This window comes from Struthio camelus, chromosome 17 (assembly GCF_040807025.1).
Source record: "Struthio camelus isolate bStrCam1 chromosome 17, bStrCam1.hap1, whole genome shotgun sequence".
In the NCBI taxonomy this organism is placed as follows: Eukaryota; Metazoa; Chordata; class Aves; order Struthioniformes; family Struthionidae; genus Struthio; species Struthio camelus.
Genome location: NC_090958.1, coordinates 17,931,530 through 17,948,950, shown reverse-complemented (window position 1 = coordinate 17,948,950; position 17,421 = coordinate 17,931,530). Strand labels below are relative to the sequence as shown.

General features: G+C 38.5%; 2 protein-coding genes across 7 annotated transcripts in view; one reads left to right on the top strand and one right to left on the bottom strand.

Moving 5' to 3' along the window:
* Positions 1–1,161, bottom strand: part of KNTC1 (kinetochore associated 1) — a 41,528-nt gene extending 40,367 nt beyond the window's left edge. For 2 of the 4 annotated variants that reach the window (XR_011135062.1, XM_068911094.1), the window contains exons 1-4: positions 1,015–1,161; positions 772–914; positions 547–667; positions 50–165 (exon numbers count right to left, since the gene is read on the bottom strand). Coding sequence is in view for 3 of the 4 variants with exons in the window: in XM_068911094.1 (XP_068767195.1) it covers positions 50–165; positions 547–667; positions 772–903 (369 nt within the window). In the remaining variant the exon portion in view is untranslated. The remainder of the gene's footprint in view (positions 1–49; positions 166–546; positions 668–771; positions 915–1,014) is intronic. The other 2 variants (XM_068911095.1, XM_068911096.1) reach the window with 2 other exon arrangements.
* A 22-nt stretch (positions 1,162–1,183) lies between these two features.
* Positions 1,184–17,234, top strand: RSRC2 (arginine and serine rich coiled-coil 2). 3 transcript variants are annotated; one of them, XM_068911093.1, is made up of 11 exons: positions 1,184–1,400; positions 4,670–4,826; positions 5,706–5,749; positions 6,653–6,730; positions 8,411–8,623; positions 9,612–9,755; positions 13,533–13,655; positions 13,744–13,823; positions 14,417–14,649; positions 15,989–16,078; positions 16,596–17,234. In XM_068911093.1, exons 4-11 carry the CDS (start codon positions 6,723–6,725, stop codon positions 16,773–16,775), a joined length of 1,071 nt encoding a protein of 356 aa, XP_068767194.1. In that variant the 5' UTR covers positions 1,184–1,400; positions 4,670–4,826; positions 5,706–5,749; positions 6,653–6,722; the 3' UTR covers positions 16,776–17,234. The 3 variants fall into 3 exon arrangements, with proteins under 3 accessions (XP_068767194.1, XP_068767192.1, XP_068767193.1); XM_068911091.1 differs by lacking the exon at positions 6,653–6,730 and having other exon boundaries at positions 1,204–1,400; positions 8,433–8,623; XM_068911092.1 differs by lacking the exon at positions 6,653–6,730 and having other exon boundaries at positions 1,262–1,400.
* Positions 17,235–17,421: the final 187 nt, after the last annotated feature.

The following is a 17,421-nucleotide window of genomic DNA, read 5'->3' as shown; positions in this document are numbered from 1 at the left end:
CTGAGAATTAAAGGCTTTCAGCAAAATTAAGATAGAAAAAGCATTGTACCTTAGTTAGCAAGGTTTGCTTTGATGGTATGTGAATAAGATGGAGATTGCCACTTCTCTCACCGACCACAAGAAACTGTTTTTCCTGACACATGCCAACCACATCCACATTAGTATCTGAAAAATTCCATGCCAGAATGTCAAATATTAAGATTTTGTTATGAATAGCTATTCATATTTGAAACACAGGAAGTGGATAATGCAGCATCACAGATTTTTTCAAAATGATTTACTTTGATAAATCAAACCGTAGGAAAGGGCATACTCCCATTTCAGTGAAGAGTTGACAAGCATTCTAATTAAGTTGTACAGAAATACTTTGTTAATGACATGCAGAAACAGCAAGGATGTTTTATTATGTAGGTATATATTACAATGCTTCCCTTTAGAGGGTAGATAGTTATGCAAGATTTTTTAAATATTTTCTATACAAAAACTGTATGTATTTTCAAAGAGTCAGTTTTGACCTGCTGCTGAATTCCAAAGCGGTGAACTTACCAAACTGAATGTGCATCTGAAGAGACTGGCCAGAGCTGTCAAGAAGTGCCACTGATCTGTCAACAACAATAATGCTGCCATCCCTGGAGCTGCATGCATACAACTGTGGGTTAACCGAGACCTAAGAAGGAAAAGGTGGTTGTAGCTAGAATGCTTTACAAAATATGACAAGCAAGTTTCGATAATTATTAGGAAAAAGAAAAACACCGTTCCGATTGAGTCTACCTTCTCTGAAGATGTTATTTGAACTAGCGTATTCACTTGGTACAACGCCGTTCCACATTCCTGCCCTAAACCGACAGGGAGTCCCTCGCTTCCTGTGTCATCATTTGCGAGGAGTTCAATATCATTCCACATGTTTACCTATGCTAAGCAAGTAGGAAACGCAGCAGTTAAAACCATATGCTTTAAATCAGGGGGTTATAAAAAAGACACCCTCCTCCTCCTCCTCCTCCTCCTCCTCCTCACCACCCCCGAGAGGCCGCCACACTCCCGCCACCGCCACCGCCACCGCCGCCGCCGCCTTTAAAATTGGCGGGAGCTCGGGCTGTCACTACCGGTCGCAGCCCAGGCCAAACTGCCTCCGGACGCGAACTCCCTTTCCCCTCTCCCCTCCTCCCCTCGTTGCTAAGACACCGCCTTACCCCTCTCCACCCCCAGAATGCACCGCGGTCTCTCCCGCTCCCTGCCTCCTTCCCCCCGCCCCGCTGCTACATCCGGGTACTCGGAGGGAGAAGGCGGGGCGGGATTTGTTTCCTCGGTTCGCGAGCGCCACGGCCGCTGCCGTTGCGGGAGGTTGAGTCCCTGCGAGCAGCCGGTGAGGCGAGCGGCGTCCCAAGCGCTCGGCCATGGCGGTATGTGGTGCTCCTCACCGGGATCTTTAGAGGGAGCCGAAGTGGAAAGGGCGCTGTGGCGGGAGGGAGGGGGAAGAGCGTGTGAGATGGGGCGGGCTGGGTCGGGAAGCCGTGTGCGCGGAGAGACAAAATGGCGCCTGCCGCTCCTTCCCCTGCCGACGCCATGATGGGCCTGGGGGAGGGGGTGGCCACCTTTCGCTCCCTACCCTTTTCCCTATTTCTAGAAGTTTCTATTTCGTTTCTCTGAGCTTGAATAGAAGCGAGGGGGGCCTGCGGCCTGGGCGCTGCCGTTTCTTGGCCCTGGAGAGGAGTGATATGGCTGTTGGAGCGGGCGTTTCTCAGGAGGGTTGCGGAGCGCAAGCTACCTGGGAGGGGAGGAAAAGGAGGATCGCTCTGGCGGTTGGGCCTTGTTCAGTTCCCGTTCACGCGGCTTTTCCTTTCTTACTGTTTTTCTCTGTGTTTGATCACAGGCCTGTGATACTGTCTGTAGTATCTCTCTGTACTGAACAATTGGTTACTTTCTCTTTTACTTTCTCTCTCTCTCCTGTTTTATGGTTAACAACGATGGGAAACGCCTTTGCTGTAGTTAGGCCACCTTATCTTTGCTTGGAGCCTAAGAATAACGAACACTGATGCTATTCTCTGTGTTTGTATATGGCATAAGATCGTAGTTTTATTCCCCTGTAAAATTCATGTGGTCTGGTAATGTATGAATGTATTTGTCCCATAATTGAGAGGAAGAGTCAACAAGAGGAGCTGTGTAAACATGGTATATTTAAGTTTTTCAAAACTAATCTTATTCACTTGAGAGTGCAGGAAAATCAGAATTAGATCGAAAGTGGTAAAACTTATCAAAGTTGGCCTTAAGTGTTTTGTGGTATTTAATTTGGTATTTCAACTTCTGTTGAAAATTTGACCAGTAGCGAAACAGAACAAGAGGCCCATATATGGCTCGAGAAATCTTTTTGAAAAAGAAATAATCTTTGTCAGCTATGTAATTTAACCTGTTAAGAGTAAGATGAAAAAAATTTTGGAAGAGTAGCTGAAGAATTCTGGACTTGTAGTTTTGCCCCAAGGTTATTGCTGCTATCTTTGAGATTCCTCTTAATTCTTTCTGCCTTAAGTAGCAGGCGGGGATTCAGTGAAATCCTGAGCCTGTAGCCAATCCGCATGTACTTTAATAACTGAGAATAGTCTTATTGAAGTTGATCAGCCTTTTCCTGCTGTCTGTTTTTGTAGGGTTGAGAGATTGCTGTAAGGTGTGGTGTCCATGGGCATTAATGAACAGTAATGTATATAAATAATGAGGCTGATAGCCTTGAAAAATCTGACAGTGAGCTCAGTTTCTGTTAGGCACTACATTAAAAAACCCAGTTAACTTAGACTGCTGACTGATGTTATTCTTATAAAACTTCAAAATGTTAATTCTATGTAAATCTCAAAATTACTTTGGAACTCCTTAGTTGAGTCTTCTGGGAACCTTACTTGAAAAAGGGGAGTGCCTGGATAGATATCTGCACTTCAACAAAGTGCAGATAAACAGATGAGACAGATGTGGAACTCAGGGAATTGTGATGGCTAAGGTCACAAATAAGAGTTGTTTCCTGCTCTTCATCTAATGTTCTAAGAGTTGTCAGGGGAGTGGATGGGGTATTAAAATAGTTTTCAGAAGCGTATCTGAGACTACAGTTAAAGCTCTGCTGCAGATGCAGCATCTCTCAGTGTTCCCTGCTCCTTTCCAGGTAATGGTGTGTTTTGAAATAAACACTGTAATATCATGGTAGTAGGAAAGTGAACACCTGCCTTGCTTTACCTCTCACCCCTAGTGATTGAACTGTGGATGTATTTTTGCTACATCAAAGATAGTAAAGATTTGGATAGACTGAAAAACAGTAGCTGAAGTATAAATCCTAAGATTTAGCTGTAATGTTTTATGAAGGAGGCCTAGCATTAATACACAGTATTTTAACCTTAATGATCAAGGAAGCTAATCTGGTGTTCTTAGCATCCATCTCTTGTGATTTAACAAAAAATGACTGCTTAGACTTCAAAATAATGACTATAAATCACCATTTGACTGGTTGTCACATCTCATGCTTAGTTTATGAATAAAAATACAGCTGATAGAAAACCATATAGGTTCAAGTCTTCAGTTGGGTTCAACTATTTCTTATCAGTAGCATTCTCTGGGCCTTATTGTCCTTGGTGAAACCTTGTGTAGCCACATCATGTTCAGAAGGCTTGATTATGCCTGCCGTTTACATGATGAAAGCAACAGAGGTCAATGAAGCTGTGAGAGTGTTAATAAGGACATTTTCATCCTTTCAGTGTATGCTCTTTCCATATCTCCCAAAACATTATCACAAAGCAGTCTTGGTTGTTGCACACCAAGATAAGTCCCTTTTTTTTTTTTTTTTTTTTTTTGGCTTTAGCCCTCATAGGGGTAGGGGAATGGTTGGAAGGGATAGAGGGAACATCTTGCTTTTGGTACAGATTTTGTCATCTGAAGAAATTTGATACAGAAATTGTTGGTGTGGGTAGGCATGACCTATATCCTATCCACTCTCTTACAAATACCCATTTTTGCATAGAGCTACTGATTGAGGTCTTTCATTATGCAAAAGTTGCTAGTTTTAAAATACTAGGAATGTATTAGTCTAACACTATAATACGGTATACCTCATTTCATTTCTCTTCAGGGTTCTTGCTGTACCTCAAAACCTTTTGAGGGTTCTGTGCTATGCCTCAGTAATGCCCTAACTTGTAAGGTGACTTAGACCTGTTCGGGCAGCATTGTGCTTAAGTAATCTCAGTGACCTAAATGTTTAAAGGTAATTGACCTATAAACAGAACCATTTAGACAAAACTGAATCAAAACTTTCTGCAAAGTTTAGTCTCACTGAAATTTCCAAAACCTTATGGAAAAAGTAAATTACAGTCTAACATAGCAGAGAAGTGAAATGCTTATTGTGTGTTAGTTCTCCTAAAAGTCTTTAAAAATTAATCTGTACGCAGTTATACAGTTCGCTGCGAGTCTCTCAAGCTAGTGCCTAAATAACAATGGTATGGTTACTCCTGAGATTGTCTTGACAGACAGTGATTCTAAATGTATTTCCAGAATAAGCTTTATGAAATTCCTTTAACCTTTGCACTGATTACCAGTATTGAGAGATGCTTCCTTTGTATCAGTACAGTCTTAAATAAACAGGATTTTTTTTTTGTTCTTCCTTTTCCGTTTCGTTATTTAAATATTCTGTCCCTGTATGTAGGGTAGTGATACAGAACGAGATGGAGTAGCCCCAGAAAAGTCCTCTCCGGAAAGAGAGAAGAAAAAGGAACAATCAGATGCATCTAATTCTCCTAGAACATCAAAACATCATTATTCAAGATCACGTTCACGGTCAAGGGAAAGAAGACGGAAGTCAGGTATGGGCCTCATCACTTTAAATGTATATTTACTTAAGTCTTGCAGCTAACAGGATTTTGCAGTGTATTGAACACTTAAAGGTAGCATATTCTTCATTTGGATAATTAGCAAGTATCCTGATGAAGAATTAAATCAGGTGTTATGGAGATGAAATTTCATGGTCTCTTTCAGAGAAGATATGGTATGGTAGCTGGGATGAAACTGATAAACCATTTAGAAGTACGCACCAGTATATTCTGTTGTTTGTTACTTTGATATTATTAAATCATGTATGCTTGTAGAACTAAAATATCTTAAAAGTGATTTTGGGGAAAAAATACAGATTTAGCGTCATAGAATTGGAAAAATTGAAACTACTAATTTTGGTTTTGCATCTCAAATGCATTACATTGAAACTGTCTTCAGTCTTAATGATTGAAGTGCTAAGGGAAAAGGTCTTGTCAAGGTTCAGTGGATGTAGTGAGGAGGCTAATAATAAAAATAGTTCCGTGGTGGGAGGGAAGGAAACAAAAAAAGATACTATAGTACTTGTCTTGATTTTAGTTAGATATGGTTAGACTGAGACACTTTTGCATGGTTGTAATAAAAATTAAATTACTCTGCATGAAAATGTGACTGGAAGAATGTGGAAGGTGATGAACTTGGCTATTTTTGCACTCTCAGAGCTGAAGTAAATGCAAACAAATAAAGGACTAGGAACAATGACTAGAGTTCACATTCTGAAGTAACGTTCTTAATCTGTTTTAATAGAGCTGTTTGGTTTTAAGTCCTTATTCTTGGCTTTTGGGGGTGGAACAACTAAAAGGAACTTGAAAGATTGTAATGAGCTGATGTCTTCTTTAACTTGGTAAATAACAATAAATGTCTTTTTTCTTCAGATAATGAAGGAAGAAAACACAGAAGCCGGAGCAGAAGCAAAGAGGTAATTAACACTTTGTAGTGTTTAGGTAATTGTACAATACATCTTTAAAAGTATCTTGTAGTAACGCACGTATGTGTAAACCTATATAAATGACTTTATGGTAAGTACAAAAAAAATTGGAAACTTTAAGCTTAAAAATGGATATGGAGATCCTTTCATAGTGAAGCATGATTGCAGCCATCATGTTGACAAGGTAATAGCTTTATAGAAAAATGCATTCAGAAACTAGTAACTTAATTTCTTTTTTTTGTGGATACAGCCAAATGAAAGAATTCATGTGGAGAAGTAAAATGGTGTTCTTAATGACTGTTTCACAGAGCTTCCATTAATCTAAGACGTTGCGTGGCTTTATACCTGTCCAACGTTCAGGACTTTCAATGATACATACCCATCTACTTAAGTATATTTGTTAAAATTAATTCCCCACCTGACTAAGCTCTGTTTATTGCATCATTCAATTGTAAAGACTGTTACAGCTTGACAAACAATGTCAGCAAGGGTCAGCTGGAAGTATGATAGCGGCAATAAAAATTTCAGAGGGCTGTCTCAAAAAAAAAAAAAAAAAAAAAAACCACCCACCCTCCGGGGAATGAGAGGAGACAGCATCAATATTACTTTGGAAATAACTGGCTTAACCACCAGAGAAGAGATGAAACAAGCAAACAAGGAGCATCGAAAATAGTCAGAAAGGAAGCTTAAGCCATGTGGGGCAATAGCAGGCTGGGTCAGATGAGGGACTTTAACACGGGTCAGGGACTTCTCCTTCTCCCATTCCAATGGAAGCTCTGTTTAAAAAAGGAAAAAAAAAAAGAGGAAAAAGAAAAATAATCTAGGGGAGTTTTTGTGAAATTGAATATATTGTTTAGATCACATGATAACATTTCTATAATAAATCATACTCAGCGTGCTAATGCGCGAAGAGACTGAACTGAAGACGCTGCAGACTCAGATAGCAAAATTATAAGCCTACTTCATGATAAGGTAACTATTAGTCATTCAAACTCATATTTCCCTTACAAATATCTTAAATCCGTTATGGGATATAATGGTGTTTTATTACTAAGGGTGTGCCTGGAAGCCTGTTTGTTTTTTAAAAAAAAAAAAAGGAAATGTTTTAATGTTCAGAAAGAAGTTCCTCATTTAAAATTGTCCAGTGTTTTACCATGCTATTAGATCTAAGTTAACATTACACAATTTATTTAAAACTTTCTAAGTTTCACTGTGTGAACAGATTATATGTATATTGACCCACAGTAGATTGAGTTACTCTTTTCATTCAGTTGTGAGATCGAGCTCTATGATGCCCACAGAGTAAATACTGTGTGTCAGAACTTCTTTAATATGTACTTCAGAACAGCTGCTTACATAATACACATTTGAAATTAATTTCTTTGTAGAAGTAACATCTTGCGTGAAAGCACAGCTATATAGTTTAAGAAGTAATTGTTCAAGGAGTTAAAATACTGTAAAAACAGGAAAAAATTCTTAACCTACATCAGATATGTATACATGAAGAATTGCAATGAAATATATTTAGAACCTGAACTATATTAATAAGCAGTTGGAAAGGCTTGGATAAGTAGATGTGAGCTAGTTACAGCATCTCTTCCGGATTTGTTTCTTTTGAGTGAGCATTATGGTTATGGGAAAGGATTTATAAGTATTTAACATAGAGCAGGTTTATATAAGCGAGAAAACTTTGAACCATTGAGTTTTAGTCTAGGATGAATATATCATGCTTAAATTGTGCCTTGAAACAAAACACTGTTAAATATAAGCCCACGTAAGTGGGCTATGCTTCTTGTGCTAGAAAGGTTTTCAAAATAAACTGGGTACATTAAGAAAGGGTGTTGATGTCATGACTTAGTCTCTAAGGAAAACACTGGCAAAAATCAGGCCTGACCTTGCTGAGTATTTTTGGCATTGCAGCTATAAAAAGGAATCTTTTTTTAAGAGGCACTGCAGGAAGAAACTGCGGTATGGTGTAGCAGCATCTCTTTAATTTAAAACTACTGTGGGAGGTCTCAAAGTGATGCATGCTAGTTTTAAGTACTAAAAATGGGATGTCAGCCATGTAACTTCTTATTACTTTGCTTTTTAAAAGCTGTTGGAAGTTACTGACTCTTGAAGAGAGTCTTGTTAATGTAAAGAGTAAAGTTGACTAATGATGCACAGAAGGATTTTCTCTTAATTTCAAAAGCAGGTAGTGTGTATCTACAACTGTATGTATTTTAATATTTGTTTCTACATGGTAGGCTGTAGATTAATATTTAACTGCAAATATGGGTATTCATATGTATACATATTCATACATTCTCAGATCCTTAAAGATAGGAACATACTGTGTGTTTGGAGTAGAGAAAGTAACTTGAGAATGACAGTTGTTTTTTGTCAGAATGCTGTGGAGTCTTATATGGAAACACTGTAAAAATATCTTGATGGGTGCTTTAGAAATCCTTTAGACAGTGGGGAGGGGGGGTTGAGGGGTGGGGAAATGAGAGTTTGCATTTGCAACATTGTGTAGTTGGTGGCATTAGGTAAAAGAGCCATCACTCATGATTGAGCCACACTCCTAAGGTTACTAATGTTGCATCACAGCTTATCATTTTTTATCTTCTGATACCCATACTAACTCTCTTTGTTGCACTATTTTCCTGAAAGAACCAACTTCTTCTTAAAACAGGCAAGAAGACACGAATCCAAAGAGAAGTCCTCCAAGAAGCACAAATCTGAAGACCACAATGACAAAGAACATTCTTCTGACAGGGGAAGAGAGAGCCTAAATTCATCTGAAAATGGTGAGGATAGACATAAACGCAAGGAGAGAAAATCATCAAGAGGGAGAAGTCACTCAAGATCCAGGTCTCGTGAAAGGTAAATTGTTTTACATGACTTTTTCCTGAAAATGTGTTCATAAAAGTAGTCTTTGAAATTTGTGTAGACTTCTGAAATAAAATTGAATTATATCCATAACATAAATTGGTGCTTTAGCGTTAAATTATGTTGTATGTTCAGATTTTGATTATATTGCTGCTGCTTGTTTTTCTTGGGGAGGTTAATTCTGAGTAAAGTATCTCTAAGACTTAGGGAGGTAATCTGCCTAATGTTAGTTAACCCAAGCTTTTAGCTCATATACAGAGTGTATATGAAAAGTTCCCTGTTGTCAGTGACAGGAAAGAAGACAGTGCCATTGCTTTTTACATCGTAAATCAAGAGTTCACCTAAAGGCAGTGCTGTGGAGGCCTCCTTGTACAGTAGGCCCCCCAGCACACTCTTGCGGTAGGAGTGTTGCTTGGGGCAAATAGGTTGTTGCCAGCAGAACCTTTCAGTCACCTCTGCCCGTAGCTGAGGGGTCAGTAGTAAATGTAATGGCAAGGAACCAACATGTACTGAGGGGCTGTGTGCAGTTCATGAGCTGAAATCTGGGCATCACTTACCAACTTCTTCTGTCTCTTCCAAAGATAGAATATCTTTGGAATATCTTGGGGAGGGGAAGAGTTGCTTTGAATTTAAGGCTTCTCTATTGTATCAGTTTGGCCACGGGCTTGTGCTAAGGTGTACACTTCAGTGAACACATGAAAATAGCTATACTGATGAGTGTGGGTGGGTACTTAAGCTCTAAATAAGTCACTCTATCTGTTGTGGTTGGTGGTAATGTTGGATTCCTTTCCCATTTCATCTCCTCCTAGTCTTGAACTAATTTGAACTGTTCCAGGCGTAAAGTCTTCCATATGTAGTTTGTCACCCCCTCCACCCTGCCTGATGCATGTTATCCTGTATTGACAAGCCTGTGTTTGATCCCCAAGTAGAAGCCAAATGTAAATGTGAGAATATATGTAAGAATTTGGGACATGTGTTTCAGACGTCACCGTAGTAGAAGTCGTGATAGGAAAAAATCCCGGTCTCGCAGCAGAGAGAGAAAGCGCCGCATAAGATCTCGTTCTAGATCAAGATCTAGACACAGACATAGAAGTAGAAGTAGAAGCAGGACTAGGAGCAGAAGCAGGTAAGCGTTAACTGCCACATACTTAGTCTTGTCCTTTGGTTGAATGGTCTGTGGGTTCTGTTGTATAAAAGAATGCTGGCTTTGGCCAGGTAAAGACTGTTCAGTGTAACTAGATGTGGTGGGTTTTTTTTCCTCTCAGTTGTATTAACCATTAACAATGGGTTAAACACAAGGTACTTGTGCGTACGCTTATTTTGGAAATACTTTTCCCAGACAGCTTAAGTGTCTCAGGTTTCAGCTCTTCATAGCGTGGTTCCATGTTACCAGTTAGAAATGCTTAACCGTAGAGTTAGTTTTGTGGCTACCTTCTGAAATCACCGTTTTTTAGAGCCTCTGGCTGATGCTATAGAGAGAAAGTGAGTAACTTAGTATTTTGGGTAGTATGGTTACCACTGTTCAAGCTCTTGATTTCTTATACCACGACTTAATTTACTATCGTAAGGAATAATATTTAAATAGGGAAAAGTGAAGAATGAGATGCAACTAAACCTTTTTTCATGTTTGATGCTACAGAGTAGTGTGATCAGCAGAGCACTACTTTAAACATACTATTTCTTTCTTTCCATATATATGTATATATCATAAAAGGGAAGTTTAACTGGACTATCGCTGGTTGTCAAAGGTTCTGCTCAGTGTATTTGCTACTCCTGATAAGCTTCATGAACTTTAAATAAAGATCTGTTCTGCTTGTCTGTGAACTAGTGAAGTTAGTATAGTGCTAAAGGGAACTTTTGAGCCACATGGGCTGTTTCTGATCTGTACTGTTCTGTGCTGGTGTTTAGCACAGAACTGTGCTGGTGCTGTGCAGCTCCTTTGTCAACTCCGGAATAAGAATACTTATCATGTTAGTCCCCCAGCCCCATCTTGGGGTGCTTCCATTTCTTCTTCAAATTAAATTCTGGAAGCACAGATTAGAATACTCTAGACCTGTACTGGCTCACTCCAAGTCATTCTGACTTACTCAGTTGGGATCTGTTCCTCAGCTGGAATATGCTAGAGAGTTAAGGCTTTCCACAGTGTTTAGGAAGCAGTTTCCTAACTGAGGAATCTTGCAGTATTTTGGGGTAGAATTCTGAGTCTATTTATATGTGTCACCTTTGCATTTTTAATGCCCTATAGGATTTTCTGAATGAATAAGTTGAAATATGACTTAATGACTGCAATGGGTGACAAGCTTATTGGGGGTTTTTCCTTCCTGCTTCTTTAAATTTAAACACCTGAATTTGGGTGTAAATTGATGTCCTTCAGGAACTCCCAAGATAGTGTTGCCAGTGTTCCAGTTCGTTTGTTTGAGTGTTTTCACTAGAGTATTTTAAATTGCATTTTTAAACGGTGTAGAAGTTGGCACTGACTGCTCAACATTACAGTGGACCATTGGAGGCTAAGAATCTTGCACACTGGTGTAATGCTACAACATCACTTGTGAAACTATAAGAAGACTTATCTTTCTGAAGAGCATGTTGAATTACATGGTCTGTGTCGTATTTTATATTGGCATGCACTTTCTACCAAACTTTCAGCTGGGGTGAGTAAAGCTGGGTCTTCAGTCTGTATATATACATTACATGCAGTTGATGGTATTTAAGCACCTTTTGCCACAATATGTAAGGCAATAATCCCCCATTATTTCCATTTATTATGTGCACTTAAATGTTTAAATGCTTTCTTGTTGAATGACTCCATGAAAGCTTGCATTCCAAAATGGGTATTTATTTGCTTCTGCAGTGGAATTCAAACTACCTAAAACAGAACAGTGAATGTTGGAAGAAAAAGTAAGGGATATTCATAGCTTAGGAATTTCTTTAGCTGCAACCATGCCTTGTTGCTTAATGATGGATGGACTGCAAGAATCCATTTCTTTACTGTTTTTGTCTTGCAGATCCTAGGGAAGGGAAAATAAGGGAGGCATAAGTACTTTCTAACAGTAGCTAAAACTCTTCATCACGTTCTGGGCTCATTTAAAGCCTTTGAGAAGAGAATTACAGGATGAAGTCCAGGGAAAACTCTTCACAACGCGGATGAGCGTGATGTGGAAATTTAACCTATTAAAAGTCAGCCCTGAAATGAATTCCCTCAGTCATGAAATGTCGTATTTTCTGTGCTACGGTTAATGGGCTACGGCTTGAACTTCTGTTGGTGGTTCTTTGCGTAATCTCAAACTGTATATCTCTAAGTGACCTGTCCTTACAAGCGCAGTCTCTCTGTTCTGTGAACACCTGGAACCTTCTAGCAGTTCTTCTGTTGCATTGTTCTGATTATATGCTATGTGGAAAACATGACACCATCTGCTTGTTTCAAATTGAATTGCTCAAATGCAAAAGCTCAAATTCTTACTCCCTTGATGTTTAGCAGTGCAGTAAAGCATCAGACCAAAGAGAATGGTCAGCGCATCAGAAACGAAGGTGTCTTTGAAACATGCATTACATATTATCTAAGGAAGGCGGATCTGTAACTTCCCAGTGCCTGTGTTTGTATCTTAGTCATCTTGTAGTAAAAGATCAGTCTTGCCTCCTTTGTCTTCTACTAGATTTATAACTTAAAAAACAAAAAAAAGATCCTTGTTTAACTTCAGATTAAGTATAATGGTGTTTGTGGAAGCTACAAAAGTTGCAAACAAAAAACAGAACAGCTACGTGCTATTTAAAGAGGCTGTTGTGACTGTAGTTATCTCAAATGGTTCATAATAACGTTTAAGTAAAAAGAATTGCAGAACCATTCTTTGTGCATCTTATACTTTGTCTGCGGCAAATCTGGGAAAATGTGAGCGATTTCTCTTGTAACTTAAACTTTGTCAGACATTCCCAGAATCATAGGGTTTGTTTAGAACAACATCAGAGGCTTAAACAGGGGAAACCTTTGTCTCTTGTAATGTAGTTATGAGTGGTACTGGCAGAGAACTACTGGTAATGGTACTCCCTTTTTGTGTGTTGAGTAGCTGTTGCATAAATGGGACTAGAGTTATATGTCATGTGAATAACTTAATTGGGAGAAAAGGGAGGGAGCTAGTAAGGGAGAGTTGCAGTGCATATTTGGGGATTTTTTGCTAAAAAGTACATTTAAACTAGATGCTTTTCATTTTTAAGCCTTCAGATAATGCATGTATCATAGATCCCTGTACAGGTATTGTCTTACTCCAGAGCAAAAACAGGACAGATGACATGTTTAAACCAGCTGTTCCCTCTAGTTCAGTGTCACATCTCAAAGGGTAGCCCAAAGCATGTTTAATGAAGCGTATACAAAGAAGGAAAGGATAGTAATTTCCCTGATTATTACTACAGGTTTTGACTGAGGTCTCTTCAGAATGCTTGTTTTTAAAACTGTATTAGTGCTGTGAGGTCTTCTATGCTTTTAAAACATTCTTGTGACTTGATGTGTTTTACAGATTTTTTTTTTTTAATTGACTTGCTGAAAGTCACACAGTGGTTTTTCTTGTGAAGATTTAGAAGCAAGGTCTCTTGAGCAGATCTGTTTGGGCTATCAGCGTTCAGTCAACCCACTAGACGAGGAAGTGTTCTAAACACTAGAAAATAGGGTAAACCAGCACCTAAAATTCCATTTTGTTACATCTTGCAGGTGGAAATCTTGGGTTTTAGCTCTGTCCTGTTACCATGTGGGTGCACCTGTTACGTTCTTCCAGTACACACTCTGTGCAAAAGCTGTTCTTGAGAACTCTCAGAATTAATCCTGCAGTTTGATTGTGACTCTGGAAAATAACTTGCGAAATGCTGAAATATATGCAATGTGTTCTTTTACCAACTGTCTTAAATTTGATTTCAGAGAAAGAAAGAAAAGAATTGAAAAGCCCCGAAGGTTCAGCAGGAGTCATAGCCGGAGTCCGAGTCCGCCACCTTTTCGGGGACGAAATACAGCTATGGACGCACAGGAAGCATTAGCCAGAAGGTCAGAAATAAAGACTTTTAACATGACACGACATAAGCAGTTGTTGATGTGTTTAGATATTTAAATAGCCTTTTGCATTTATTTCTAGATTGGAAAGAGCAAAAAAATTGCAAGAACAGAGAGAGAAAGAAATGGTTGAAAAACAGAAACAACAGGAAATGGCTGCAGGTAGTCCATGTACATACTATCCCTAAAGAACAGTGTGGGTGAAAGATCACGTAGGCTTATGTCTTAAGTGTTACAGTCCTGGCCAACTGATACCCTAGTTGTCATTTTCTTTGTGTAGCTGTTAACTTGGTCCATGAGCCGCTAGCACAAGGAGATGTTTAAAAACAGGATTTCTTCCTGTCTTACCCAGTACTGATGATTTGATAACAAAACTATTGTACGTTAGGCTGGTAAATGATTTGGTGGTGGTCATTGGGCCCTTGCCTTATGCATCATTAAGCAACAATTTGAATGTTAATGCAAGCTCAGGAGTGTTCAGAAGTATGAAATCCTAAATCAGACTTGGGCATTTCTTGCATATTGTTTGCAGAATACAAGCATGAGTTACATAGTTCTACTCTTCCCTTGGTTTACTAAAACTACTGGAGGCCTATTTCTTAATAGAAACCTTTTGTCATGCATTTCTTATCCAGGCATTTCCAATTTACTTCTAATGAAGGAAGCTGGGAGGGTTCTGTGAGAGTGGGTTTTTTGTTTGGTTGTTTTTCTTAGTCTGAAATTGTTGTGAGATAGCATGTTACTGTTTTCTGCAGCGGCTGCAGCCACTGGAGGCTCTGTTATTAATGTTGCTGCCCTTCTGGCATCTGGAACGCAAGTAACTCCTCAGATAGCAATGGCAGCTCAAATGGCAGCACTACAAGCAAAAGCACTAGCAGAGACTGGAATAGCTGTACCTAGCTATTACAACCCAGCAGCAGTGAATCCAATGAAGTTTGCTGAACAAGAAAAAAAGCGGAAGATGCTTTGGCAAGGCAAAAAAGAAGGGGTAATACTGTCCTTTCTTAAATTCATGAAACTTGCTTGGAAATGTGTTACATTCAGATAGTTTAAGCATGCTTAAACTAACAGTTTTTCTAGCTAAATTAACTTACTCTTTGGTACTAAGTTTCCATGTTAACAGCATACCAAGATAAAATTTTCAAGGTGAAAGGAGTAAGATGACTAGACATTGATGAAGGATTATTGTGACACAAACCATAGGAAAAACCCTAATATCATAAACTTGAGTGTAATTAGATCTTAGTGTCACCTTTGTTAGCTTGCCTACAGCTTGCAACTAAATATCAAATACAGAATGGTCTCCTTTTCTGCAAAGTAATGATTCACGCTATGGAAATAAAGTTATCCAGAGTGTGGTACTGCTGAGAGATTAGCAACTTTACAAGTAGGATTGCTTGTGACCTGTTACATTGCTTTGACTTCCTCTTTTCTGTGACTGTAGTGTTGTGTGGGTTTTTTTTTTTTTTTTAATCATTGTATCCTGTCCAGAATTTGCAAGGCCTGCAGATTTCTTCTTAAATCGCTTTTGGGGAGTAACGTGCTACTGTGATAGTTACAGTAACAAAAATTATAAATGCCAGCAAGTCACTTGTATGCTGTTTCAAATAAATGCTCTGGTATTTAATGAAACACAGGCCATTGATTTAAAACAAACAAACAAACATTCTGTGGCAGTTGCTTTTTCAGACAATAACTCTGGGTTTCAGCAGAGTTTTCACCTGGAGGTGTCATGGAAAAATTGATAATTAATATTAGTGTTCTGTCTCAGCCCTGTATGCTAGTATGGAATCATGTTGTTATAGTATTATAATCGCATGACCATTATATAACAAGCTTGGTTAGCTTTTGACTCTTTCATAAGATGTGAAAAACTGAAACTGGCTTATGTGGCACTGATAGGAGGGGAGAAGAAACCTGAATGCTGTCTAAGCAGTTCCTCCTGACTATGTCTCACTCTCAACTGTAAGAAAAAAAATACTGTGTTTCTGTAATTCACTTTAAGTATGAATTCTGACATGGTTTCCAAACTTTATGGGAATTATATTCTACCTGAGTAAAGAATATACCACCATTTTGAAACACGTAGTTAAGCAAACTTCCCTCAGAAAGCGTTTCTTTGGGGAGTGCCACAGCACTTCCACATCAAGGAATGTCAGACGTGACCTGGATGCTTCTTTATGGGATCCTTCCAGCTGTGTTAAAATTGCACAATGGGTTCATTCACAGTATGGCTTTATTTGCTTGCAACTACGTTGCATTTTTAGTGGAAACCTATGTAAAAAGTTGATATCTATCTATCTATCTATCTATCTTGGTTCTTGCAGGATAAATCACAGTCTGCAGAAATATGGGAAAAATTGAATTTTGGAAACAAGGACCAAAATGTCAAATTCAGAAAACTGATGGGCATTAAGGTAAAGAGTTCTGCATGTGTAATTAGGTTTATTAATAATTGCAGGATAGGTTTGTTAAGTGTATATTAACAAAACTTAGGTTAAAAGTTAACCTGAAACAAGCTGATCTAATTAAACTTCTATTATTGCTGACTTAAGCTCACAAGCAGCATTCAGTTCAAATTGCAGCATTTCATGGTGTTTCTGGTTAACAAGGCATCTGTTCCAATCTGTAACAACACTAGCGGTAACTTTCACTCATTTCTGATAAGAGGTCATGCTTAGTAACTGCATATCTTCTTAACTGGAGAGATTTATTTGAATGAATTGGAAAACGGGATGCGGGGAAGGGCTCTAAATGTTTGTTGACCATGATAAGAAACCACATTAGAATGCTACAGCAGTAAAGCCCAGAGACTTGAAGTCCTGTCAGCCTTTGAAAACGGCAAAGCAAAATTGGTTGAGAGTTTAGAACGCCTATAATATATGAAAAGACCATTTCCTACAAAGTTAATATTTTCTTCTTTCCTTTTTCTAGAGTGAGGATGAAGCTGGCTGTAGTTCAGTTGATGAAGAGAGTTACAAAACTCTGAAACAACAGGAAGAAGTCTTCAGAAATCTAGATGCACAGTATGAAATGGCAAGATCACAGACTCATACGCAAAGAGGAATGGGATTGGGGTTTACATCTTCAATGCGAGGAATGGATGCGGTTTGAGGAAAAAAGTGATTTTTAAAGTTTGGGACTATGGAAGATTCTTGTTCAAATGTTGGGTCCTTGTTCACCAAAAAGCTAGCATTCTAGCTTGCATGGGTGTTGCATTGACTTTAATTTATTGAAAAATACAATTTTTTTGTAAATATCAGATCAGTGATACTGGTGTTAGTGTTGTAATCAGGTTATACCCACTTCCATTAAACTTGACAGAACTATAGAAGGACAGTATTTTTTAGTTTAAAGTTCTACTTTTCAAACCAAGCAGCAGATGGGGTAAACTCATACATGGATATTTCGTGTCCACTGTCTTGTGTACTTTTGTACTTTAACCTTGTACAGTTATTTTCAATTCTTGAAACATGAAAGAAACATTGTGTAGATGTTATTTAGCGGTCTGGGCCAATAGGCACATAATCCGGTGCAAAAACCTGGTTAATAATAAAGACTTTTTTTCTCTAAGGTCTTGTCTTTATGTTAAGTTGTCTTTTGGGCCAACCTCTAGAACTAGTTAAGAGATGTCAGAGAACTAATTATGACAAGTCAGAAATGGAGCATTTGCTTTGTTTTGCCTGTCTTGAAATGTGATTTTTTTTTTTTTTTTAAATAAGAGATTGGAGGTATGGTTCATAACTAAAGGTGATGAATA